General features: G+C 50.5%; 9 protein-coding genes across 9 annotated transcripts; 3 read left to right on the forward strand and 6 right to left on the reverse strand.

The window, feature by feature from the left end:
* The first annotated feature begins 198 nt into the window (after window positions 1-198).
* On the forward strand, window positions 199-2,261 carry COCSADRAFT_40792 (uncharacterized protein). Its single transcript, XM_007706299.1, has 3 exons — window positions 199-343; window positions 394-778; window positions 834-2,261. The coding sequence occupies exons 2-3, from the start codon at window positions 622-624 to the stop codon at window positions 1,805-1,807; spliced, it is 1,131 nt and encodes a 376-aa protein (XP_007704489.1). The 5' UTR covers window positions 199-343; window positions 394-621; the 3' UTR covers window positions 1,808-2,261.
* Window positions 2,262-2,441: 180 nt separating this feature from the next.
* On the reverse strand, window positions 2,442-4,714 carry COCSADRAFT_40793 (uncharacterized protein). Its single transcript, XM_007706300.1, has 4 exons — window positions 4,454-4,714; window positions 4,267-4,368; window positions 2,893-3,851; window positions 2,442-2,833 (listed from the first exon to the last, which is right to left on the reverse strand). Exons 1-4 carry the CDS (start codon window positions 4,469-4,471, stop codon window positions 2,794-2,796), a joined length of 1,119 nt encoding a protein of 372 aa, XP_007704490.1. The 5' UTR covers window positions 4,472-4,714; the 3' UTR covers window positions 2,442-2,793.
* A 351-nt stretch (window positions 4,715-5,065) lies between these two features.
* On the reverse strand, window positions 5,066-7,441 carry COCSADRAFT_175469 (uncharacterized protein; the record flags this gene model as incomplete). The annotated part of the gene is made up of 5 exons (XM_007706447.1): window positions 5,066-5,163; window positions 5,252-5,999; window positions 6,102-6,566; window positions 6,657-7,037; window positions 7,304-7,441. The coding sequence occupies 5 exons, from the start codon at window positions 7,439-7,441 to the stop codon at window positions 5,066-5,068; spliced, it is 1,830 nt and encodes a 609-aa protein (XP_007704637.1).
* Window positions 7,442-8,385: 944 nt separating this feature from the next.
* On the reverse strand, window positions 8,386-11,156 carry COCSADRAFT_152027 (uncharacterized protein). The gene is made up of 3 exons (XM_007706448.1): window positions 10,055-11,156; window positions 9,622-9,992; window positions 8,386-9,570 (listed from the first exon to the last, which is right to left on the reverse strand). The coding sequence occupies exons 1-3, from the start codon at window positions 10,958-10,960 to the stop codon at window positions 8,652-8,654; spliced, it is 2,196 nt and encodes a 731-aa protein (XP_007704638.1). The 5' UTR covers window positions 10,961-11,156; the 3' UTR covers window positions 8,386-8,651.
* Window positions 11,157-11,807: 651 nt separating this feature from the next.
* COCSADRAFT_101145 (uncharacterized protein) lies at window positions 11,808-13,117 on the reverse strand (the record flags this gene model as incomplete). The annotated part of the gene is made up of 3 exons (XM_007706449.1): window positions 11,808-12,383; window positions 12,427-12,911; window positions 12,967-13,117. The coding sequence occupies 3 exons, from the start codon at window positions 13,115-13,117 to the stop codon at window positions 11,808-11,810; spliced, it is 1,212 nt and encodes a 403-aa protein (XP_007704639.1).
* A 1,049-nt stretch (window positions 13,118-14,166) lies between these two features.
* Window positions 14,167-15,437, forward strand: COCSADRAFT_40798 (uncharacterized protein; the record flags this gene model as incomplete). Its single annotated transcript, XM_007706301.1, has 2 exons — window positions 14,167-14,382; window positions 14,451-15,437. The coding sequence occupies 2 exons, from the start codon at window positions 14,170-14,172 to the stop codon at window positions 14,967-14,969; spliced, it is 732 nt and encodes a 243-aa protein (XP_007704491.1). The 3' UTR covers window positions 14,970-15,437.
* Window positions 15,438-15,484: 47 nt separating this feature from the next.
* On the reverse strand, window positions 15,485-18,720 carry COCSADRAFT_126984 (uncharacterized protein). The gene is made up of 7 exons (XM_007706450.1): window positions 18,638-18,720; window positions 18,446-18,535; window positions 18,124-18,255; window positions 17,936-17,980; window positions 17,691-17,863; window positions 17,395-17,588; window positions 15,485-17,338 (listed from the first exon to the last, which is right to left on the reverse strand). Exons 1-7 carry the CDS (start codon window positions 18,649-18,651, stop codon window positions 15,728-15,730), a joined length of 2,259 nt encoding a protein of 752 aa, XP_007704640.1. The 5' UTR covers window positions 18,652-18,720; the 3' UTR covers window positions 15,485-15,727.
* A 133-nt stretch (window positions 18,721-18,853) lies between these two features.
* Window positions 18,854-19,954, forward strand: COCSADRAFT_193766 (uncharacterized protein; the record flags this gene model as incomplete). The annotated part of the gene is made up of 3 exons (XM_007706451.1): window positions 18,854-19,135; window positions 19,201-19,417; window positions 19,702-19,954. The coding sequence occupies 3 exons, from the start codon at window positions 18,854-18,856 to the stop codon at window positions 19,941-19,943; spliced, it is 741 nt and encodes a 246-aa protein (XP_007704641.1). The 3' UTR covers window positions 19,944-19,954.
* A 1,046-nt stretch (window positions 19,955-21,000) lies between these two features.
* COCSADRAFT_40800 (uncharacterized protein) lies at window positions 21,001-21,552 on the reverse strand. The gene has a single exon (XM_007706302.1). It carries the CDS (start codon window positions 21,255-21,257, stop codon window positions 21,012-21,014), a length of 246 nt encoding a protein of 81 aa, XP_007704492.1. The 5' UTR covers window positions 21,258-21,552; the 3' UTR covers window positions 21,001-21,011.
* Between the last annotated feature and the right edge of the window lie 1,022 nt (window positions 21,553-22,574).

The following is a 22,574-nucleotide window of genomic DNA, read 5'->3' on the forward strand; positions in this document are numbered from 1 at the left end:
ATCAACTTCCAATTGCCAATACTGCACAAATGTCGAGCCCGCTTCTAGACGTCTGGGAGGCTGCTGCTTCCCAGCCCTTTCACCCTACCATCGGAAAGGATACGCAATTCACTGTCGGCTTCGTACTGCTGGCTGCATGTATGTTGCGCTCCGGACCCTTCTGGTGCTCGCATAGAGCTATACTAACAGTATGCGTAGCCCTCGTCCTGACCACCATCTTTGGCTTGAGTATGCACAATACGTCCGCTCTTGTATTCACCCCGCGGTCACTCACACGTATCCTTACAGACCGATCGCTCGTCAATCTGCCAATTCTCGGAGTTCCGGCATCACTAGCATTCGGGTACGTGGCCTCCAGTATCGATACGCCTCTCCCGTACTGACCGCGAGCAGCTTCGGCGCTGTATACATGATTTGCGCAGTCGGCGTATACGTCTAGTTTTCGTGTTATATCCATTCGGCGTTGGGAAGGGACCTCTTATGTGTACAATTTATGGAATACCAATAAAAAGTTCAAGACGCTCGAATCTGCATGCGTCATACACTATTACACCATCGTTTCGACCATAGCTTTACCACCCCCCATAACTATTCCCTCAGGTACAATCACACTACAGTAGAATGGATGACCAAGACCAGCCCGTTCTCACGGCCGTGTCGAGTTCAGCGCGTCAGCTGTACCAGCTACTGCGATGCATCACCTTTTCCAACAAAGCGCACGTCCAGATTAGCGACATAGGCCTCAAACTTGCCGTCGATGAAGCAAGCGTCATGGAAGGTACGTATGCATGTGCCCATTCATCTGCACCTTTTCCAAACTAACCACAGAACAGCGTCCGCCTTCCTTGACAAGTCCCTCTTCACAACCTACACCTTCAACGATTCTGATGATGCGTCCGAACCGACACCCGTCTTCCAAATATCGCTGCCTGCCCTTCTCGAGACACTCCAAATATTCGGCCTCACTGACCCCGCCAATTCCAAACCACCATGGGCCCGCGACGCGCCTTACCCCACCAGCACTGCCTTTACGGGCAACAACATAATGAATGGCATGAACAACATGTGTCGCATTAGTTATCAAGGCAAAGGTTCTCCGCTAGCAGTCACATTGACGGAACTGAGTATACGTACCCAATGCGATTTGACAACCTACAAGCCTGAACACGCCGACGAAATCCCCTTTGATCGCGATGCCCTTGTGCTCAAGGTCATCATGCGAGGCAGCTGGCTTTACGACGCGATCCAAGAACTATCCTCTACGAGCCCAGAAAAGTTGACCATGTACGCCAAAACTGTACGTGGAAAGCCCTTCTTCGCCCTCTCATCATCAGGTACACTGGGCTCTGCGCGCGTCGAGTTTAACAACCAACCTCAACCCTCTGCATATCGCACTCCAGCATCCACAAACCTCAACGCGAGTAGTGATACAGCCGCAGCTCCTCCAACAAATCTTCTTGAGAGGTTCCAGCTCAGCGATCCCGACACAGTCTTTCGCTCAAGCTACAAGTTCAGCTTGATACAAAAGGCCGCCCGTGCAATGAGCGTAGCCAGCAAAGTCAGCATACGTGCAGATACACAGGGTGTGCTGAGTCTGCAATTCATGATCGAAGTCGAGAGCCCCGCTCCTGGTCCGGGTGCCGGTGGTGCAGGATCACTTGCAGCTGGCAAAAACGGCTTTGTAGATTTTCGCTTTGTGCCTCTTGTCGATGAAGACGACGACGAGGTGGAGGCGGGACACATTGACGACACGATAATGCAGAACGCATCTGCGGGTGATGAAACAAGTGACGACGATACGCTTTAATGGACATGGGGAATGCATCACCAAATATAACAAGAATCTAGTCTTGAGTACATGCTCATTTTGGATTTCTCTATAGTTGCTAGTCTCTCTGTGTCGGATTCAGTAGCTACATGTTGTACCCATAGCAAACTGGATAGAGCAAGCCCCCGAGAAAAAAGACCCCAGTGCACGACTTTGACCTCATGTCTCAACCCCCCTCATCCGAAACCAGTTGTAGAGTTGATGAATCAATTACTGGACTGCAATATCGTCCCAAGACCCTCTCCTTGCTCTTCATCCATCTCCCATTTAGCACACTAGAACTCAAGCAATGAAACCAGAACTAGAAAATGGATGTCCACCCATGGGACATTCATACCGAAAAAAATGAAATGAAAAGAGAGCCAACGACGCCTGTGCTGTGAGATTGCGGGGAGCCAGCCAGATGGAACTTGCTCTTCATCTTCTTCTATTCATCGCTTTTGGTACTAATTCCGCTCTCCTCAATCGAAAAATTGGAAAAGCAAAAAGATGTCAATTTGTGAAACGCAATCGATGAACCGGGTAGTAAAAGTTGGGGTTTGCTGTTCCCAACATTCGAACTAAATTTTCTTTCTTTTTCTTTCTTTCCTGTGAAGATAATTTTTGTTTATGTGTATACGCGTGTTTTCGCGGAATAATCTGAAAAAAAACAGGTTTGATCGGGCGGGGTGAAAATAAGGAATCCATTCTGAGTATGTTTATCGCCATTCAGGCTACCGGGCGTTTGTTCTTTGAGGACGCCAGAATAACAGTCGTTGGGAAAGAAAACGAAGAGAGAGTAATGGAAAGTCGATTCATGTCTTGGTAGTGTACAAATGGTAGTTGTCCATGTTGTGTCAGGGGGCTTTTTGCGTCTTGGGTAGGGACGTGTGCTGTGCCGTTTGTGTGCGGGCTGAAGGAAGGGGACTTCAGAACTCGAGTTCAGCTACCACGGGTATTAGTGTGGTTTGCTGATGGTTTTTTATCTACCATTCAAATTCACCATTTGCCTTGTGGAATAGATACCTATCACCTGTCAGTATGCTTGCAACGGGTAAGCAAGTTTCTGCAGGGACTAGACTTACTCCTTCTTGTTCGTGGTGAGGATGCCGTCCTTGAGAGTGCACTTCCACTTGTTCTTGACACGCTGGACCTTGTCATAGGTGCACAGCATGTAGTCTACCATATCATCGTCGCTATTGTCACCGTCATTCAGCTCGTCCTCTGAATCGTCGAGGTCAGAGTTGATGGCATCGTCGGGATCCTCCTCCAGCTTGACGTCGTCATCGCCGTCAAAGCGAGCAGGCGGGGGGACACTGGTTGAAGCTGCAGCATCCTCGGCTCGTAGGACACGAACAGCAGCCTTTCGCTTCTTGCCTTTCGGCATCGAGTCCAGAGGCACCATCAGACCACTATCCTGGCGCATCGCCATGGCATCAACACGAGCACGCATAAAGTCGTCGGCAGCCATGCGCTCTACAGCTGAAGCAGCACGCGCAGCCTTGAACGCCTCCCAGTCTGCCAGAGCATCGTCTGGGCCATCCGTCTGCGACGGGTACATCTGGGTTTGATGCGGCGGTCGTTGCTGCTGCATTTGCTGTTGTTGCGTTTGCTGGTGCGGCATTTGCTGTTGCTGTTGCTGATGATGATGCTGCTGCTGTTGAGGGGCCATCATGCGCTGCTGCTGACCTTGCATTGGCATCTGGGGCAAATGGCCCTGTTGAGGCATGTTGGGATAGTTTTGCTGGTGTACATTGCCTTGCTGCTGCACGCGTTGCTGGATCAGAGCAGCAGCCCGCTGTTGCGCCAACTGTGAATTTTGGTCATAACCGCCATTGTATCCATTGGTCGCAGGTTGGGCCTGTGGGTAGTTGGGAATAGGTTGCTGGTAGCCCCCCTCCGCGTTTACTGGCCCAGAGGACGGTGGGATCTCATTATCGACCTTAACGTTAGAGGGCACCGTAGGCGGCTGGCGGACAGGCTCTGGGGCGGGGTCCCATGGCAGATGGGCAATCTTGAGCGCCGACAATCTCTCTTGCCAACCCTATGCATGGTTAGTGGCTGCTGGTAATAAAGGCATGGTTGAAGGCAGAGTGCTTAGAGGGCCGTCACATGATGAGCTATGACGGTTCGGGAAAGGATGTACGAAGCTTGGCGGGTGGGGGAGCTGTGCAGGGGCTATAAGAAGGCGACCCAAATACTGAGTCGCCCCCGAAAGCTGCCAGACCGACCGGCAACTCAGCCCCGCTTTCAGCCGCCCATCACCCCCCAAAGCCAGGCAGCCATCGCGCCATTGTCGCAGCGAGCGGAAGAAACGATGCGACCAGATATCCGATAAAGATCAACTGGGGGGAAACCATGGACGCCGTGGCGTAGGGACAAAGGCGCGATGGCTGCCATGCTGCGACCGAGGCAAGGAAAGGCGCGACAGCCAAGATACTGGCCAGGTTGCAACATACCTGCTTCATCTCTTCCAGAGTGCTTTGGTCGACGCCAGACTCCTCAAAGTCGTTCTGGGACGCCTGTATCACTTTCTCCATGATCTGTTGGTAGACTCCGCCCTGGTGGTCGCTGTTAGCAAGCCTGCCTTTACCCTCGCACCATTCGCTCGCGCGCGCACGCGTGCATCGTCCAGGGAATACTAACCACGACCGAGTTCGACATGGCGGCGGTTGCTTGCTATGTCTCAGCTATCTAGTATAATCTTTGGGCTCTGTGGACGCTTGGACAAGAGGTCGCGAAGGCTTGCAGGAACCAGGCAGGCGACGTCAGCGCTTGAGGCTGCAAATAGGTGCGCACGCTCGAGGAAGCTTCTGCGCTATTAGAGGTGATCTATGGCTATCGTTTGCCCAGACGGAAGCCTTTATACGACGTGATCGGGTGCCCTCAGCTTTCGTGGTCGTGGGGTGTATGAGTGATAGTGAACGGTGCCCCGGCAATCGCTGAGGGCGCGATTCCTTAGCGCCCTAAGCTACTCTAGCGCCGCACGTGACCTTGCCTTCAGCTACTCTTACCTTAATCTACATACTCATTGCAATTGCAAAACCAACGCCAGGCAATTGCGATGGCTGGATCTGAACACAATCGGGCAGCGATAGTAATGCACATATTCACACAAGCACACAAACATTTATATTGCTATCTGCCACCATGCAATCAAGTTTTCTTCCGAGCGCGCCCCTAATGATGCCACCGAAGAAGTAAATCTAAGCTCATTTGTTTCGTGTGTGAGCCCCTGTCCTGTAGCAGTACTGATCATCAACTCTCTTTGATCAAAGCCTCCCGTACCGCCCGGTCAACGTCTTTCCGCCTAAATCCTGGCGTGCGACCAAGACAAACTGCATTCTTGACTATCTCTGTTGCAATCGTTAGCCAAACAATTTACCCACGTTTGGTGCATTGTATCACAATCCAGAAGAAAAACAAGGCATCATGTATACTTACCAAAAATCAGCCGCGAGACGTCAATCCACGCGCATCTCTTCCTCTGCTTCACCACTTGCAGGCCCTCCAAATCGTCGCCCATGGCGCATAGCCCTGGTCCAGTACCAAAACTTGTGTTATTCGCGAAGCCGTAGTCGAATCCAGGCGCGAGATCCAGTCCTAGCGTCTGATCAAATGAAATGTCGTGGTTGACAAGCTGAGTGAAATCCCCAGCATACTTGGGCGCCGGGGTGCCGCCAAAGGACGTATTCATGCCGAACCCATTGTTCACGGTAGCTCCTCCGTTCGTTTGTGCCTGTTGTGGCATATTGGCGTACGAGTTTGTTGGACCTTCGTCTTCGATATCGATCAAGCACTCCGCAAACGAACTTGAGGGGTTGAACTTGCACGCATAGTGCTCCTCCAAATATCCCTGCACATCATGGGCATCAAACCATTCGCCTTCGAAACCAGTAAGGTCCACTGCACGTAGGTACTGAGCTGCCCTGCCTTCTACATTCCCCCACCCTTCCAATCTTTTCTCTCTCGGCCCGATCCACTCTTGTGCCCAGGAATCCTTTCTTGGTACGATGTTGCCTGCTGCATCTCGTCGCGGATAGTGGGTCCCTGCACCTCCAAGGGGGGCGAAAGGCGCCTCAAACCAGTCCAGATCCTCAATAACCGTCTTCGACATGACTTGTTGGAAACGTTGCTTTATCTGATCGACATTGTAGTGTGGAAAGTTAAGTCTAAAGATATAGTTGATAATCTAAACCTCACAGTTAGTTCAATGGAGAAATAGGTGATGATAGAAGGCTGACGCAAGAGCCTACAGCAACTCAACTAGCCAGCATATGATCCGCATACGTACCGCAGGTGAATAATTGAGATGATTAAGCACGGCGAATCCTGTCTCTACTGCTGCTCTGGCTAGCCTCCTGCCCACAGTCGATTCGTTATGGTTGTACGTCCACACGGGACTCAGGGTCTTCATCGATAGATCTGAGGCCGACAGAGAGGCTGTCGGTAAGCTGGTTGTTCCAGGAGCCATACCAGATGCTGACATGTTGGCGGGGTAGGTATGGAAGTTTGATGTTTCGTACGGTGTCTGCTGTTGGTCATGGACAGGAACCAGGCCAAACGGCAATTCCTGTTGTGATGCTATACCAGCAGGTAATGATTCGGACGGAGGCTGTGAGACGTGATGGGTCTGTCCCGATTGCTCGCCAAAAACATATTGACTGTGACTGATGATGCTGGGAGCCGATTGGTCGCCTATAGTACTGAAGTGTGAAGAGTAACTGTCTGGCATCAGAAAGTTTTGTGGCGACTGATCCTGAACAACACCGTTAGCCAGGCTACGGATATTGCAAGGGGGTGTAGAATCATAGCCGATCGCGAAGTTTTCGTCATGAGCTCTACATACCTTGTTGGGCGGCTGCGAGACAGCAAAGTACCCCCAACCAACATGCTTAGGTTCAGGTTCAGGTTCAGGTTCAGGTGGTTTGTGCGGGCCTGTTCCTTCAGCTCCTTGCTCGACATCCTCGTCTACTTGACGTTGGGTCTCACTCGCTGTTCTAACCAAACTCGAAAACGTCTCATTAACAAGTTTGAATTCTTGGTCTAGATCAGGATTCAGCTGTAACAAGCCCGATCTCAGCGTTGATTCAGTGAGCCGATGAAAACTGCTGTTCATCTGCTCAATAATAGAATGTAGCTGCGTTGTTTGCTTTTTTAATGAGGCGATAGTGGTCTCTTTCCGCTGGCGGTATGCGCGCTGGGCGAGTCGAATTTGCGTTCTTCGCCGCTAGCACCTTTGTCAGTGACAATATGCAAATGAATTGCCTTTGAGCAAAAAGAAAAAGCTCGTGGTAAGATGACCTTCAACCAGCGGCTTTCAAAATCGACAGATGGTCCGCAACCAAGCAGCAGAGGCTCGAACACGCAGGTCTGAGATCCTTATTTGCATCAACAGCTCGAGATCTTCAGTCGCAAGCGTTGATGCGCTCCTTGAACCAGCCCTCGTTGCACAGTCCATATCAGTTCGCGGTAAAGGGGAGAGTATCCACTCACATCCGCTGCCGTGGCATCCTGGGTATCCACACGGGGCCGTCCCCTTGTCTTCTTTCCAGCCCCGTTGTCACCACTGTTGCTTGTGCGCGAGCGTTTTCGCGACTGTTGCGCATGTTCTTCTGACTCAGAGCTCGTCATGATTTCCTACTCTCGTTCTCGCGATAATGCGAAGTGAACAGAAATCCAGAGGTGAGGATACGACAGGGTCGCTCTGGCCACTGACGTGCAAGCCCGGTGCGGAAGCGGGCTTAGCCGATATTGCCGTATCGTAATCAACCCCAGTATCTACCACGTGACGGGCAAACAATGATTTTGTGACAACGTAGGTGATTTTGGATAAAGGTAATCTCAGCACGATGGAGAGTGCTTGTAATGACAGGAGACGGTTGTGGTAGACAGATAAATAACCAGTTGTTGGAATCCTTTGCCTTAGGGTTCACGCGTGGCGCCGGCCAGCCAGCTTCCTTCAAAAAGCAAAGGTGGTCCCGAATGCCGCCGGTGCAGCGGAAGTAGCGGAGAATGTTCAAGGCTGATCAACGGCCCGTCGCCTCACTGTCCTGACGCATGCCTTTTCTGCACGCTGACCAAGCGGCTGCTGTGTGATTCCTGATGCAGTCGGCGATTGCATATACGAGGCAATGTTTTCGCCAAGGGGTCCGTGTCGTCCCTTGATCGAGCTAGGAAAGCAATGTACTTCAGGTACGCTTACACTTTGCTGACCACCAGGTTCTGAAACTGGAGGTGCCAGGTCGATAAAGTTGAACTTCAAGTCGTCGTATATGGGTTGGTGTTGGTCGAAGAAGTTGCAAACGCGATTAATACTGAACGGTGAATCCCCGCTTTGCACAGGCCAAGCCTGCTCACGTGGACCAGCGATGTCAATGTGCACCGAGTATTCCAAGAATGCCATGCTTCTGCTCCGAAATTAGAAGGGCTATGTGGCAGATATCGATCTTCTAGGATCAAGTAGCGTCCCCCGCTTGAAACTAGGTTCATGAGGCTTGCTACCCGAAGATGTATGTGAGGGCCCAACCTTGTGCTTTGACACGATGAGCACAGCCCCATCTCAGAAATTTCAAGGAGGTTGATTCAGCATGTATCCTGGCATTTTTTGTGGATCATAAGCAGTCATATACTTAGCTCGATTAGCGATTAGCATAGCCCAAACACAGCATTATTTCCACGACCTGTAATTCTTCCGAGCCAACACAACTAGATGCAGTCTCTTCTATGACCCCTGAACACTGTCCTGTCCAAATGAACAACCTTTAGAGTGTCGAACCATGACTTCAGCTCTGGCTACGCCAATGAATGACAGGCCCATGTCTGAATGGAGGGTCCTATTGGTTCAAGCCTTGGCAAGAGCTTCTTCCGTCGATCCTGCAGCGGTCGAGACCCTCCCGGTCCCACCATCTCCACTATTAGCCTGCTCGTCGTTTTGGTACTTGTTGCGTACAGACTGTGGAGAGCAATCTCTGCATGTTTGTGAGCTTGAAGTATCTTTAGAGCCGGCGATGCCTTCGCTTTGCAAGGACTTGTCGTCTTTCTCAGCATCGCCCAGCGATGCGTCTTGACTAGGATCATCCGCTATCGAGATGGCACTATTCTGTCGTTCTCTATTGAGCACAGTGGAATGGTCTTCATCGATGCGCTTTTCGCCTTTGTCTTCGTTATCGATCCACTTCTGCAATCCTTCGTCTGTTGGTTTGAAGAAACACCACATCTCATCCGAAGTCGTGTATCCTTCGTCTGCACTTTCCCGAAAGTTGCGCTTGAACTTTCTCTGAAACCCCGAAGCAAGGCGTTTCTTGAACGTATTATCCACACGCAAACGGGCCGCTATCCATTCATCATCTGGTCGATTGTCGTTCGGTGTCTCTTCCATCAATGGTGTTTGAAGTATATGCTCGTCAGTCATGCAACGATTTATAATGTATTTTCCTCCGCCACTGTCAGGCGTCACGAGCCGTAGGAATTCGAGACTTGTTCCCACATTGAGATCAATAGCTCTTTCTGGATTGACGGTAGCCTTCATAAAAAAGGATGTCAGATGTCTGTATAAGATTGAGAAGTCGCTTTGGTTGATATGTACAGAGCCTCGGACCGTCAGCAAATATGCTGGTGCTCCATGTTCACTGGCCTCTTTCATGAGAGACATTGATGCATTCCAGTTCTTCTCCCAGTACATGAATGCTTCGCTAGCAATACCAAGCAGTGGAAGGTGTATTCGATGTTTAGGATCGTCCGACGGTGGCTTGATAGGAGCACTATGGCTGTATTAGCAGCACTCTTTGAATATGGGATAGGAGGAAACATGCCCCCAGATGTCATAGATGACGCCGGCCTGCACATTTGTGAATCGATTTGTATGTCTGAGGACTTCGGCCACAGTCGCCGCTCCAAAGCTATGACCAGCCATGGTCATCTTGTCTACAGAGAACCGATTTTTCCACTGAGACCAATCAACTCCATTCAGGCCTCTCGATGAGCCACCCATATAACCCTTTCCTCGTAGATTCTGCTCTGCAATTTGATTGCCGTCGCCAACGCAGATAATCTTCAGTACACGATATGCTTCTTCAAGTTCGCAAAGACGCATTTCGATCTGAGCGCTACGCAGCTCGCTGTCAACGCCATTTGTATTGTTTGGTGAGGTGTCTTTGGGGTTATTTTTCGGGAAGATATAGTCCTAGAGTTGTCAGTTCATTGCCGTTACTTTTGCCCAGCTACAAGAGATAAAAGAGTACGAACCACGTGGTGATAGCCCTGTGCAATCTCTTCCTCCGTATGATCTAGGTGACGAAACTTGTCGGAGTTCTTCTCGCTTTCCTCATGTCCACCCCGCATAGGGTCACTTTGATTGCTGTGGTCACGTGCATCTTTTCCTTCCTGTCCTCGCTTCTTGTGATTCACAAAGGTACGAGGTCCACTACCATCACGGTGCTCCACGGCACATACGACAAAACCGTAGCTTGCAAACTCAGAGCACAGACTACTGTATGCAGTTCTCGAACCACCCAGGCCGTGGCTGAACATCAGGAGAGGAAACGTTGGTTCCCCACTTATGCCTTCAGGCGGGTGGCCTTGTTGGTTCTTGATCTTGTATCCGTTCTTCTTCGAATTCCCCTCAGGGGGCCAGTGTGTGGCAGGGGGACTATTCCGGTATGCACGCAACTTTGTGAGCATCGTGGTGGCACCGGACACTCCAATACCCACAACGCTTGGTATCCCTGCGAACCGCGAATACCCCTTGGCCGTCTCTATTCTTGGTCTTGGGAGCCACGTCTCCCGACTCCATTTCTTCTCCCCTCCCGGTGCAATGCCAGATCCATTTCCGATCGAAGCCGGATAGTACAGTGTGAATAGCACGGTTTCTAACTGCAAAAGATGCCTGCCATTTCGCTTGATATTGGATATAGATCGAGGAGATTCGACAGGGACTTCAATCTCCATGCTGCCAATGGAGTATGGTCCTGATGCGGGGCATAGTGCCGAGTTTGGAAAGGGGAGATGGTCGCGTAGCGATGTGGGCGGTCGGGAGCGAGGCTTCTTCGCATTGGGTACTTTGCCTTCCGATGAAATGTTGAGGAAGCTGTGCCGGCGTTCACCATTCTCGGTACCAGTGATGCGCGTCGTTTGACGTTGGAGGAAAGACATGGTGGATGTAAAGTGGTGATACCGGGTAAGACCTAGGGTATCATTGGAGTAAATAAACACGGAAGAAAGGTAAAGCAGGAGGCCTGAGGCGCAGGGCTCAGGGCTCAGGGCTCAGGGCGTAATAAGTTGTACAGCAGCCAAAAGGAGAAAATGTTCAAATCTTGTCGCCATCTTTGCCCGAACTTAGCAGTTTTAGATACGCGCTTGGTCCGTCGACCGATGTTGCGGGTGTGGTCGGGAAACTAGATGAGTAGTTTTGTCACTAGGGTATGATGTCATAACTCCGTTTTAGCCTCACACTGCTGTCTCGCAAGGGGTGATGCATAGCCTCCATCAACAAATGTACGCGCATGTCAGTCACCAATGTGCGGACTATAAGATCGTACGAATACCATTATAAGTTTTCGAGATGTCCATGCCGAAATACATAACTTTAGAAACGGTCTATCCGGCCGGTTCACTCTAGCCAATACCACAGCGCCCGATGCGTACTTTGACAGCCCACATACAGGCAATGAGAGATATTAGCAAACAGGATTAAACATTAGTATCAAGGCGCTGCCTGCGAATATGCAGGTATAAGTCCCAATCGCAAACACATTTATCAGGAAAGCACACGTCCTCCAGGAAAACATACATAACCTGAGTATATAAGTCTGAGCCCCGAGAAGATTATTGTTTATTGAACCCTATTCTTCCCTGACGATTGTTTCGTAACATGGCGGCGTTCATCGTCATTGTTCTGAAAAGCACACTTAGTACCTATGCTGGTGCAGATCCAAAGTTGAAGTTTGACTTACTGATGGTCCCACACTTCGGGCCGCGCCGTGGCAAGCCTGGGCTTGAACTATGGAGCCGAAGTCTTTGATATATCTGCCACCGAGTACTGATCGGTTCCAAAAGTGTTGTTGAGAGTTACTCTTCCTGAGACTTTTCCGTTCTCCAAACGGATCCAAGTGTCGACAATATTGTTGCCTAACATGTCTTCATCTACAATAATTTGGCGCGCTCCACGTGTCCAATAAGAGTATCCACCGTAACCAGAGTGTCGATTGAAGCATATGTTAAGCCCATTTCCGTTGCTTGGGGTGGTATTGGGAAGATTTCTAGACCATTTCATGCACCAGTCGACACCATGGTCGTGGCCTGAAAATACCGCCATGAGTCTCTCAGTCTCGACAAGTGCTTTCATGAAAGGTATATCAGCGCCACTGTATTTGCAATTGTTGCCCTGGCTATCACAAACGTCGCCCTGATATCCGATGCGCTCTTCGTTAATGCCAGGATTGGCAGTGCGCGTGTGATATTTTTCCTGGAATGCCCTTGTCGCGAATACTGGGATGTGTACAAAGGCCATACTTGGGATCGCGCGACCATATTGCTGGCGGAAAGCAGCGTTGGTCCTATGGAACCATTCGACAACCTGCAAAGTCAGTACCGTCTCGTATGTTGGAGAGATGACTTACCTTTTCGTCGACCCAACTTGGAACCCCCACATCTTCGCCAGTCGGCTGATACTTACGACCACCCTTGCTATCGAAGAACCAGAGCAACATTTTGAGATAACCACCATTCGTGGAGCTATAGACAGGCACAAAGTAGTTGCTCCAGCCTACCTTATCGACCTCGCCAACTACAGACTGCGTCGTGAATGATAGCTTTCGACCATTTTTGCCTTTGACGTCCCACCACATGTGCTCTGACATGGAGAGCGTGCTGCATGTCTTCGAAGCATCATGGTTGCCAAATGTTGCGCCGAAAGATAGATTGCGGTCAACCATAGGTGCCACAATTTGATCGATGAGCTTGTTGGCATCGGTAGGGGCGACCCATTCGCAAGAAACAAGGTCGCCATTGAGGACTACAAAGTCGGGTCGTTCACTGTCCAATACAGAGCTCATGACTCCTAGGGTCTTGAGATCTGCATATTGGCGATTTCGCACATATGAAGCTGTAATATGTTAAGTAGCTGCTGGTTACAAACACGAGTAGATGCAGTGACTTACGTTCGCCAAAGTGAAGATCACTGAAGACTGTGATTGATAGCTTTCTGTATGAAGAGAACTGAATGCCGGGGTAGTGAGGCAAAGCTCTTTGTTGAATTACAGCAGCATTAGCTATCGCAGAGAAGAGCCACAATATGTGTGCGCACTTCATAATGGCAGTGTGCTCTGGACTGATGACAACGAATTGGAGTAATTGTCAAAGTGGCAGATTATGCAGACAGAGGTGCAAGAAAGTGCGACAGGGAAAGGACGTGTGCTTGGAGAAAGAGATTTTCCGAATATATGGTGTTAGGCGCGACGTGATGAAGGAGGAAGGAGCCCCCCTTCAGCTTGGCGTCGCTACAATGGTGAAAGGGCTAGGCAACATGACGGGAAAAGGATAGCTAGTGAAAGCACTAGTGACTTGACTTTTTTTTTAATCTCTGTTTGCTATATAGCGTATCAGATCAATTATCTCAGAAAAGAATGGCAGGCCACACCCCAACCTGCCGGAATCGGGTATCAGAAAAATTGACTTTGCAATCAAAGTACACAGTAAAAGGATTCGGGTGAGCGTTAGCGAGACCCTGTTTTGAACCCTGAGAAATGGGTTGGTAGTACTACCAGAAATACATCTCTCAACGGGTGTATGCCCATTAGGCACACCTCCATTGGGTACGACAACCAAATAAAGTACTAATATGGAAATTAATTCAAAGATGACATGATTTGATCTAATCATGTTCGGGTCAAAAGATTGTGCAAGAGTATACGACTTGAACATCACAACTGTCTAGATACCGCAGAACTGATGAACTGAGAAAATCCTTTGAGCTACAGGATAGCCAAGTGATGAAAAGACCAGTTTTCTATATTAGCAGGGTATCCAGGCTCTTAAATGGTCTCGCTTCAGTGTGTTTTGATACATTCATCGACATGTTACGAGTAGAGGCCTGTAGAATAGAACAGGTGATGATTGAAAATGGGGACGCAGGGCTTAGAATATCAGCATACGAAACATCGAAAATCTAATGCATATATTTTACAGTCTTGAAAGAAGGAATTGGCGTTGATACCAAAGACAACACGTGGGACGAAGACTGAAAACTAGACTTGACAATATGGTTCGGGGGTCCGCATTGCATTGCGCGCTAACGCCCAGAATTTCCCCACCAAAATTTCCTGGCGCGAACTCTCCCGTGTTCCTTTTCACCCTCAACAGCAATGAACGCCGAGGCATACCTGCGCAAGCAGGGCTGGCAAGGCTCCGGCCACTCTCTCGACACGACCGGGCGCGGCATCAAGAAGCCCCTTCTTATCGCGCACAAGAATGATCAATTGGGACTTGGCAAAAAGAAGGCGGCGCATACAACAGACGACCAGTGGTGGATGCGAGCGTTTGACCAGAGCCTGCAAAGCATTGGAACTGGCAAAGATGTATGCACCTGAACATAGCCTGTCTTGGCGATTGAAAAGCGAAGTTCTCCAGCTAATTCTCTGCGCAGAGCACGCTCGACCAGATCCGCACCAAGGGCATCAACCGTGGTGGCCTGTACGGTTTCTTTGTCAAGGGCGAACAAATAGAGGGCACCATCGAAGACACATCCGCGATTACTACTGAAGCCTCAAATCCCTCATCCGGAACCAGTACGCCCCCGACCTCTGCCTCTGACAGCGAAGCGCCCGCAAAGACTTCAGAAAAGAAGAACAAGCGCAAACGGGAAGAGAAGGAAGAATCTGCGAGCAAAAAGAGCAAGAAGTCAAAAGACTCGTCTAAAAAGACTTCGAAATCAAAACCAAGCGACAATAGTCAAGATGGCGTAGCCAAAAAGCTTGCAAAGCTAAAACCCGACGAGAAAGCAGAATACGAAACTCGCGCTGCTGAAAAGGGCCAGACACTTGAGCAATACGTCCTCCGTAGGATACATAAGAAAGCTGAAAAGGATATGATAAAGGTGAAGAAAGAGGAAAAAACGGACAAGAAGAAACAGAAGAGGAGTGACAAGGTGCGCACAAAGCAGTAGACGTGCAGGCAAAACAATCAACCCGGACGCTAGAGACAGAGTCCACAAAAACACGTCTCTGTTCACACATGCATAATATGACGAAACATATCGCGCATCATGTGGGATGGAGCTTTGAAGGCCTCTACCCAGCCTAGCTCGCTACTCAAAAACAGCACATGAGCAGCCGGCTCCACGCCGCGAACGCACCGAGCCAAGACTGCACATCAAGAAAGGAGGCGGAAAGCAGTTGGCGCAACACAGCAAGTAATAAATCCGCACAAAAGGGGACCCGCGCACTCAAGTGCATAGACAAAAAGACGAAGGAAAAAAGCATGCGAAAGAACTACAGCGACTTAGACAAGATACCATCATAGGAAGCGGCAAAGGGATATTCAATCACGCAATCATACATATGTTGTTACAGAGAGAGAGGGAAACTATTTCATAACGGCAAACCCCCCCCCCCCCCCCGTAAATTAGCACAAAACAAAGAACATTCAATCATCAAAAACATCAAAAAACAATTCGTCATACCAGTGATACATATATTTTTATGCAAAAAATCTCTCATATCTCAACTTCATCCAGACCAATTCGCCCCCATCCCCATCCCTCCCCCCCAGAAAAAAAAGATAAAAGAAGCAGAAGAGAAAGAAAAAAAATCCGTAATCTGGGATATGGCGATCCAGTGACATCCCAAGGTTGATTCCCCGAAAAGAGAGAAAAAGAAAAGAAGATCCAACAATCGTTAAAAAAAATCAGTGATGTTTGCCCTTTCACCCCGTCTTCCCACTCAAGAGCCACGGCCGCTTATCCCAAAAATCATCCTTGATAATATCCACATGCTCCATGAGAATCGCCGCTTTACTCCTCTTCTTGCGATCCTTCTCCCGCGCAGTACGACTCATATTGATAGGGCGTCCCTCATCACCACCACCAGCAGTAGCTGAGCTCTTGGCTTCTTTCCGCTTTGACTCCGGGTGTCTGCGCTTCTGGGAGTCATTTGGTTGTTTGGGAGAAACAGAGTCCTTGTTTTTCGGCTTGGTGAGGGCGGGAAGCAGGTTGGTGCGGAGAGGCATGGTGGTGTTGCTGCTGGGGAAGGGCTGGGTGGTGGCGTAGGGCTGGGATTTTGGGGGTGGTGGGGCGGTGGTGGTGGAGGAGATGAGGGTGTGCATGTCTGGGGTTGGGTGGGGGTATTGGAGGGATGCGGATGTGAGGGGGGATTTTATGGTGCTGGAGGCCGAGGGTGGGAGTTGGGTTGAGATGGCGTGGAGTTCGGGGATGCCTGGGTGTGGAGCCTGCTCGCTGGTCCAGACTCGGCCGGCTTGACTCTCAGAGTCACTGGCTCTTCGTATTGGTTGCTCCGTGGCGTTGTAGGCCATGGAATAGTTGTTCCAGTCATGCCTCGGGCTGCTGGCTATGACCTTCTCTCGTGTCCGCGTCTCCTCTTCTGCGCTCATCGGTGGACTTGGTAGGGCCTTGTTCTTTTGCATTGGCGGGCTAACTCTGCGGAGCGGCGTGGAAACTGCCTCGTTAGTGCTCGCCCCGCTCTCCTTCTCATCCGTGCCCCTGGTGGCTCTCAGTGTGCTAGATGATCGGTGAACAGGCAGCGACAATTTCCTGGGTTTGTTATTGGCGGGAATGCTTGACATACGCAAAGGTATGAAAGGCGGCCCTGTCTGGCTTCTGGCAACCGTATCAAAGTATGTTGGGAGTGATGGCTGGCTAGGTGAGCGTCGCTTAAGTCCGGGATGCTGATCTTGTGGTAGTTGTGCTGTCGTGAGGGAAGCCGAAGCAGAGTGTGAGATGCCCTGGTTGACTGACAAGGAGGTTTTGTGGCGGTATCCTGCTATCGGGAAATCGGCGGGAAAGTCATGCTGCGGTGTCGTCGGCGAGAAGTTTGTGCGTGTGGTCGGATTCGGTGCGTTCAGAGACATCGGAGGCTTGGTGCTTGGCTTCAGCGTTGGCGGAGAAAGAGGTAGAGGTGTTAGCGAAGGCAGTGGTTGCTTGCCATTGGACTGTGGTTTGGTAGCCCAGGTGGCAGTCGATGGTGGTGAAAGTGGGAAAGAAGAGTCAAGAACATTGGCACTACTTCGAGTGCTGATAGGGTTGGACCGAAGCGGGTTGGGAAATGCTGCCCTCGCCATGTGTGGCGGTGATGGTGGGGGCGAGGGAGTCGATGTAGTTGAGAGAAATGTTGGACGCGAGCAGGAATCTGGCAATGCCACAGAAGTATCCAACTCTGGCAAAGTAGTTACAGTCTTTTCGATAGATTTAGACAGTTGATCTTTCGACACCCTCCTGGGTTTTGGTTGAGCGAGGGGTGGTGTAGGGAACTCCGAAATCATGGGCGTTGGCAACTCTTCAGGCGATATTGGAGGGAAGAACTGCCAATGTCAGGTGCTATTATTCAAGACATCGACTGGAGGTTAGAATGACTTACGTCTCGGTATAACACGGTCCCCTTCCTGAAGCAGTTTGGCTCGTTGTTGTAGTTGATTCCAAACTCCTTGAACAGGATTTCGTTTTTATCGGATGATACCGTCCCTTTTAGTCTTTCTTCAGCTTCACGAGGACCCATACCGCCCTGCTGCACAAGAGCCCAGAATGTGGTATTGTATAAATTGTTGATGTGACCTGGATTTCCATTAGACCCACCGGAACATTTGCAATGAATTTTGAGAAATTACAGGGGCCAAACTGCATATGGTAGGAACAACGGTGTGGCGTTTTACTTACAATCAACTTGGCGCCAGCTCATGTAGTCGCGGAGATTGGTATCACTTGGGTAGCAGACGGCGCGGCCGTCAAAAGAGGGCAGTGGGGGCGTGAGTGGCTTTTGCGGAAAGTATTTGGCCCAAGAATAGACATAGTAAGAAGTGAAAGTCGAGACGATTGTCGTAGTCAACTTGCTACAGACGGGTCAGCAATGGAATAGGAAGTAGCGGTAAAACGCGATTGGGCCAATGGTGGTGCATGCATACCTTGCTCTTCGCTCAAATAAGGTACAGTCCTTGTGAAAGACGAAACTACGGCCCACGTCAGCTGAGCGGGCTTGTGAAACGCGGACGTTGACCATGTAGAGAAAGAAAAGGCGGGCTAGCTTAAGCCCTACGGGAGCCCTCAATCTCCCTCAAACGCGGCGCAGGCCAATAAGGCGGGGAGGACGCACCTGTACTCATCGCTGTTGCCGAATGCCATGACAAGGTCGGGTATTTCTTGCATGACAGCCTTAGCCGCGGCGTTCATGACATCAGTGCCATTCTTGTCATTGGGTTTGATGAAATTATATTTGGTCGTGAACCTAGTGGCATGGTATCAGCGAGGACTGCTTGGTGTTGTATAATAGCCGAGAGTATGGCCTGAGGCAACATTATCCGTTCATGCACCAGGTGACGGGTACCTGCATACACTGGCGGACGCAAACTACTAGCAGCGCGAGAAAGGACACGGCTGTAACGGAGAAAAGGAAGATGAATAGATTAAGGACATACTTTGAAAAGCCACGGCCGTCGATTCGCACGACAATCCATGTGTTGGCCAGGAGGATGTCGGGTTGCTCAAACAAGCGCACATATTCATACCTGGGCATGGTCAGTCAGTCTGCCGGGGGGTAGTGGAAGTGTCGCGCAGCCACTACTACTACTACTACTACTACTACTACTACTACTACTACTACTACTTACTTGCTGTTCGCCATTGAGTCGCAGCCAGAGTCGATTGAGAATCCGGGACCGGTGCTGCATAGTCATCCAGAGGCCGGCGAAAAGATGACGGGCGGCAGAGCGAGCTTTGTGTACTCTGTGAGTTGGGGGAGTGCGTCAGTGTGGTTTTGAAGGCTCGAGGGCGTGCGAGACTAAGAATACCCCGCGGCGCCCCGTAGCAAAAGACAGCGTTTCAGGATGGCAGACGTTATGCAGCTAGGGCGACAGGCTTCTAGAGTTGAACGAGGCGCACATGTCGAGTGCCTCTCTGGCGTTCTCCGTGTCGACCACTGGTTGTGGCTTGCAACGGAGCCATACAAAGTTCTTCAAAGAACCGATTGGACCCGCATTTGCCAATCCGGACCCTATGCGTTCATGGCGCTAAGGCCCGAATGTCAGCCTGTGGTTTTCGTCTCCCCCTCTTGCACTCAACCTTCTTTCCCATGCCTCATCCGACTTGTGGCCTCATATCAGCGACACGTATGTACGACGGCAGCAGAGGCAGTATACAGCAGGCAATCCATGTACACAGCTGATGCACGGAGCGCATGGCGTTGGCGGCACGCATCGATCGCCGCGCCGCCGAAACACTCATCGGACTCTCCATTCCGATGGATGGCAGCTGGGCGCGAATGGGCGGTGAGGCTGCCCTCGAGCGCATTCTGGTGTCGTTCACGGCCTGTTCAGTACGTGTGACAGCTTGTGCGAGCTTCATGCTGGCCCCGAAGCCCGACGTACTTGTCCCGGGCGCCGGGGCCCAAGGTAATCACCTAAAATCAGCCACAACCAGAGTCTCAAACACAAACACCCTGCAAGACATACAGGTACTGCCGATATCTGACCCGAAGTTTGCTGGCCATTGGCTCCCGCGGCTACGCTGGGCAAGCCCATTTTCTTTGCACCTTCTTGCTACGCTTCTTGGTATCAGCCATGCTGCCGTATCTACGCAAGCATCCCCCTGGAAGACAAGGCATAGTGTTGGAATCTTTCCTCGGACTTGGTGTAGCATTCATGGTATTATATCACTACAACTGCATTTCTGACAGCCTCATGGGCCAATGGGATCTCTTCTTTACCAGAAATCATCTGTAAAAACATTTATGTTCGAGCACACAAACTCAAATACATGTCCAAACTCGAGCCTACTCCGGGTATCCCTGTAGAACATGGGCCGGACCGACGCCACAAACGAGTGGACCTTGATGTTAATCCCGCGGTTGCCGTGCTCCCGCTGCTCAGTCCAGTTCTCGTCTCCCCACTGCTCACTCTCAGGTTGGCGGATAGATAGTGTTGGCCATGAGTTGCATGTCTAGGTTGAGCTTGCTCGCTCAACGTAAGCTCGTGGTATGCCATGAACAAAAAACACATGACGCAAACAGAACAAGTTTCGTCTCGAGTGGAGGAAAAATACAGAAGAAAAACTTCCGTGACCGGCCGTCTGAGGTTTCATGCGTCGACACCTGAGACGTCGTGCGATTTCACTGGATCTACACTTAACATTGCATTCTGTCACCGGATGCGTCTGCATGGCCGGCTTGGGTTCACCAAGCAAATCTTGGCATTTGGTCGACGCTATCGTAAAGGCCCGTTTGCAACCGGAGAATTGCACCTGGTCCAGTACGAATTGTTTGCGATTTTTGCTAGACTCACTTCTGAGACTAACAAAGAAGTTGAGGTGGCTTGTGAGTGGCTGCTCTCGAGTCATGTACCCAACATGTCCTGGTTGCTGTTCGGTAAATGGAATAAATTCTCCGACGGCAATGGCAGAATTCTGGTGTGACATGTAGTGTAAAGGCCCAGACTAGACTCCTTGGGAGAAGGATTCGAGATCGTATTTTGCTGCATCTCGATCAAGGTAGAAAGACAAGGGAGGTGATTTTTAAGGCGCCTCATATTATCTCAACCACGTGGAAACTAAACAAGAGCGTAATGTGCTGCCTAAGGAATAAGGTACGCTAGATGACAAAAAGGTGTGTCGATTGCGGTGTTGCACGGTCACTCTATACACGCTATAGGAGGCTACAGCGTAGTGACTGCCCAGATGTCAGCATCCTGTATCTTCTTGGCACCTACTAATCATCGTACGACAAACCTTCCCCGCATTCTAAACTAGTTGCTGCGCTCGCGACTTGATTCATCTCGTCAAGTCTAAACGCCGGCGCCTAGCATAATTATTCCATGACCCTCTTTAGTACATTATACCAACGGTGTTTGACAAGTCTAGTATTTATGCATATAAGAAACAAAGAACTAGAGAGTCTTGTGCAATGCATCTAGGGCATTTAGATGGCAGACTAGTTTGAGCTTCAGTTTAGCATGTAAAGAGCCGTGTTTGCTATGAGATCAGCGTAACGGATTATATTTGGGCTAACCCTGGCTCCAGCTTGAAAAGCAACGAAGTGTAAAAGTTTAAGACCCATGTAACCAAGAGTATTGTTATGCGCCGACTGACTAAGCATACGAGGTTGCAAGGATGAGATGTGGCAGATGCTATTCGATGGAGGCCATTCCGGCAGATACTAATCGCAGGAGAACCGAATGCTAATGGTATGAGCGAAAGCATGACTATGCTGGGCGTATGAACACTCTGGCCGTGATACATTGACAATGGGGTCTTGGCGACGAGGAAAACACGGCAGGGCCAAGTACAGTGGTGAGGTGGCTGTGAGATGAGAGACGTTTCTCCAACTTGGTGTGTTCCAGAACGAGGAATGGTACTGGGAAGATATGGTAGCGGAACCTGAGCGTGATGGTTAATATGAAGATGGTATAGACAGAACTGGGAAGAGGATGCTTGGAGTGATATGAGTGCAACATAAGGTGTGTTAGCAATACGGGGAAGACAGCTACTTAACAAGGTAGACAAAACTGGCTACAGAAAGTATGAGGAGATTGTGAGACCCTCAAAAGTGACGGCTGTCGGTTGACTGCCAGTCGACCGTTTTTCGGTTACGATGGAGGGCGATGTGCATAGTGGAGCACAACTTGGCAAGTACGATGGTGGGACACATGACTGCCAGAGCAGTAGAATGTGGAGACTGTGGGTGCTCCACATACAGAAGGTTTTGTACTCCTGATGGATTTACCGGACTTTGCCAAAGTCTTGGGAACCGGGGGTTGGGCTTGGGATTGCGCGAAATATAGCGAGCACATGAAAAGCCAGGGATGGAATTGAGTGCGTTGAATGGGCCGCGTATATGTATAGGCACGGCGCAATGCCAATGCCGAGAGTGCAGGAGGGGAACTGGCGTGGGTCAGATAGTCCACCCTAGCTCTCGCATCGAGTGCTAACGACAAAGGTTGGAGATTGGCGGAGATGGGGCGCAAACAGGCTTCGCGCGCGCCCATGGTCGTTCCCCCAGTTCCAGTGTCCTGGAACAAGGTGTCAGAAGGACATGCGAGTGGTATTGGAACGAAGCAGCTGGTAGAGAGGGGATTGACGGCGCAGTGTATGGCGCGGTGGTGATTGGCGGGCACTGGGCAGACCCTGATATTCAAGGCCACGGGCCGGCCTGTCATGCAAAAGCAAGCGTGATTGTGATGATCATAAGGACATTCTACATTCTGCAAGAGGCGGAAGCACCGACACTGCAAATTACATGTTTGCGGTCCTCGTACTCCAGATGGTATGATGCTTGGCAGGGACACGTGTGCGTAGCGGCTCGTGGAGGCAGCCCAAGTGGGTTTCTGCTTTATTAGGTGTGTTTAGCGTGTGTTAGCACAAGAGATGAGAGCCGTGTGTTCCGTGTGGGTGGTATTGTTGGGGGACATGTCTGTTGTCTGCGGCAAAGTATCGATGAGGAACTGGAGACGGAGCCGAGTTGGCCTGCCGGACCGTGGGGAAGACGGGGTAGACGGGCGGCAGGTGACCGTATGGTTCGGGCCTTCCGTCTTCACATGCGCTCACATACGCGCCTGC

The sequence above is a fragment of the Bipolaris sorokiniana genome (genome assembly GCF_000338995.1).
Source record: "Bipolaris sorokiniana ND90Pr unplaced genomic scaffold COCSAscaffold_16, whole genome shotgun sequence".
NCBI lineage: Eukaryota > Fungi > Ascomycota > Dothideomycetes > Pleosporales > Pleosporaceae > Bipolaris > Bipolaris sorokiniana.

What these genes read in the sequence shown, in the direction of transcription:
- COCSADRAFT_40793 (XM_007706300.1), bottom strand. An exon ending in CTCTGGAAGAGATGAAGCAG is followed by an intron (nt 3,852 to 4,266) that starts GTATGTTGCAAC and finishes AACCATGCATAG; the next exon opens with GGTTGGCAAGAGAGATTGTC. An exon ending in CTCACCACGAACAAGAAGGA is followed by an intron (nt 2,834 to 2,892) that starts GTAAGTCTAGTC and finishes GACAGGTGATAG; the next exon opens with GTATCTATTCCACAAGGCAA.
- COCSADRAFT_126984 (XM_007706450.1), bottom strand. An exon ending in GACGGCCGTGGCTTTTCAAA is followed by an intron (nt 18,256 to 18,445) that starts GTATGTCCTTAA and finishes CCATGCCACTAG; the next exon opens with GTTCACGACCAAATATAATT. An exon ending in GGACCGTGTTATACCGAGAC is followed by an intron (nt 17,339 to 17,394) that starts GTAAGTCATTCT and finishes TGACATTGGCAG; the next exon opens with TTCTTCCCTCCAATATCGCC.
- COCSADRAFT_152027 (XM_007706448.1), bottom strand. Translation starts at nt 10,960, where the DNA reads ATGTCTTTCCTCCAACGTCAAACGACGCGCATCACTGGTACCGAGAAT. An exon ending in CACAGGGCTATCACCACGTG is followed by an intron (nt 9,993 to 10,054) that starts GTTCGTACTCTT and finishes TGACAACTCTAG; the next exon opens with GACTATATCTTCCCGAAAAA. An exon ending in GTCATCTATGACATCTGGGG is followed by an intron (nt 9,571 to 9,621) that starts GCATGTTTCCTC and finishes ATACAGCCATAG; the next exon opens with TGCTCCTATCAAGCCACCGT.
- COCSADRAFT_40792 (XM_007706299.1), top strand. Translation starts at nt 622, where the DNA reads ATGGATGACCAAGACCAGCCCGTTCTCACGGCCGTGTCGAGTTCAGCG. An exon ending in TGAAGCAAGCGTCATGGAAG is followed by an intron (nt 779 to 833) that starts GTACGTATGCAT and finishes ACCACAGAACAG; the next exon opens with CGTCCGCCTTCCTTGACAAG.
- COCSADRAFT_40800 (XM_007706302.1), bottom strand. Translation starts at nt 21,257, where the DNA reads ATGTATCACGGCCAGAGTGTTCATACGCCCAGCATAGTCATGCTTTCG.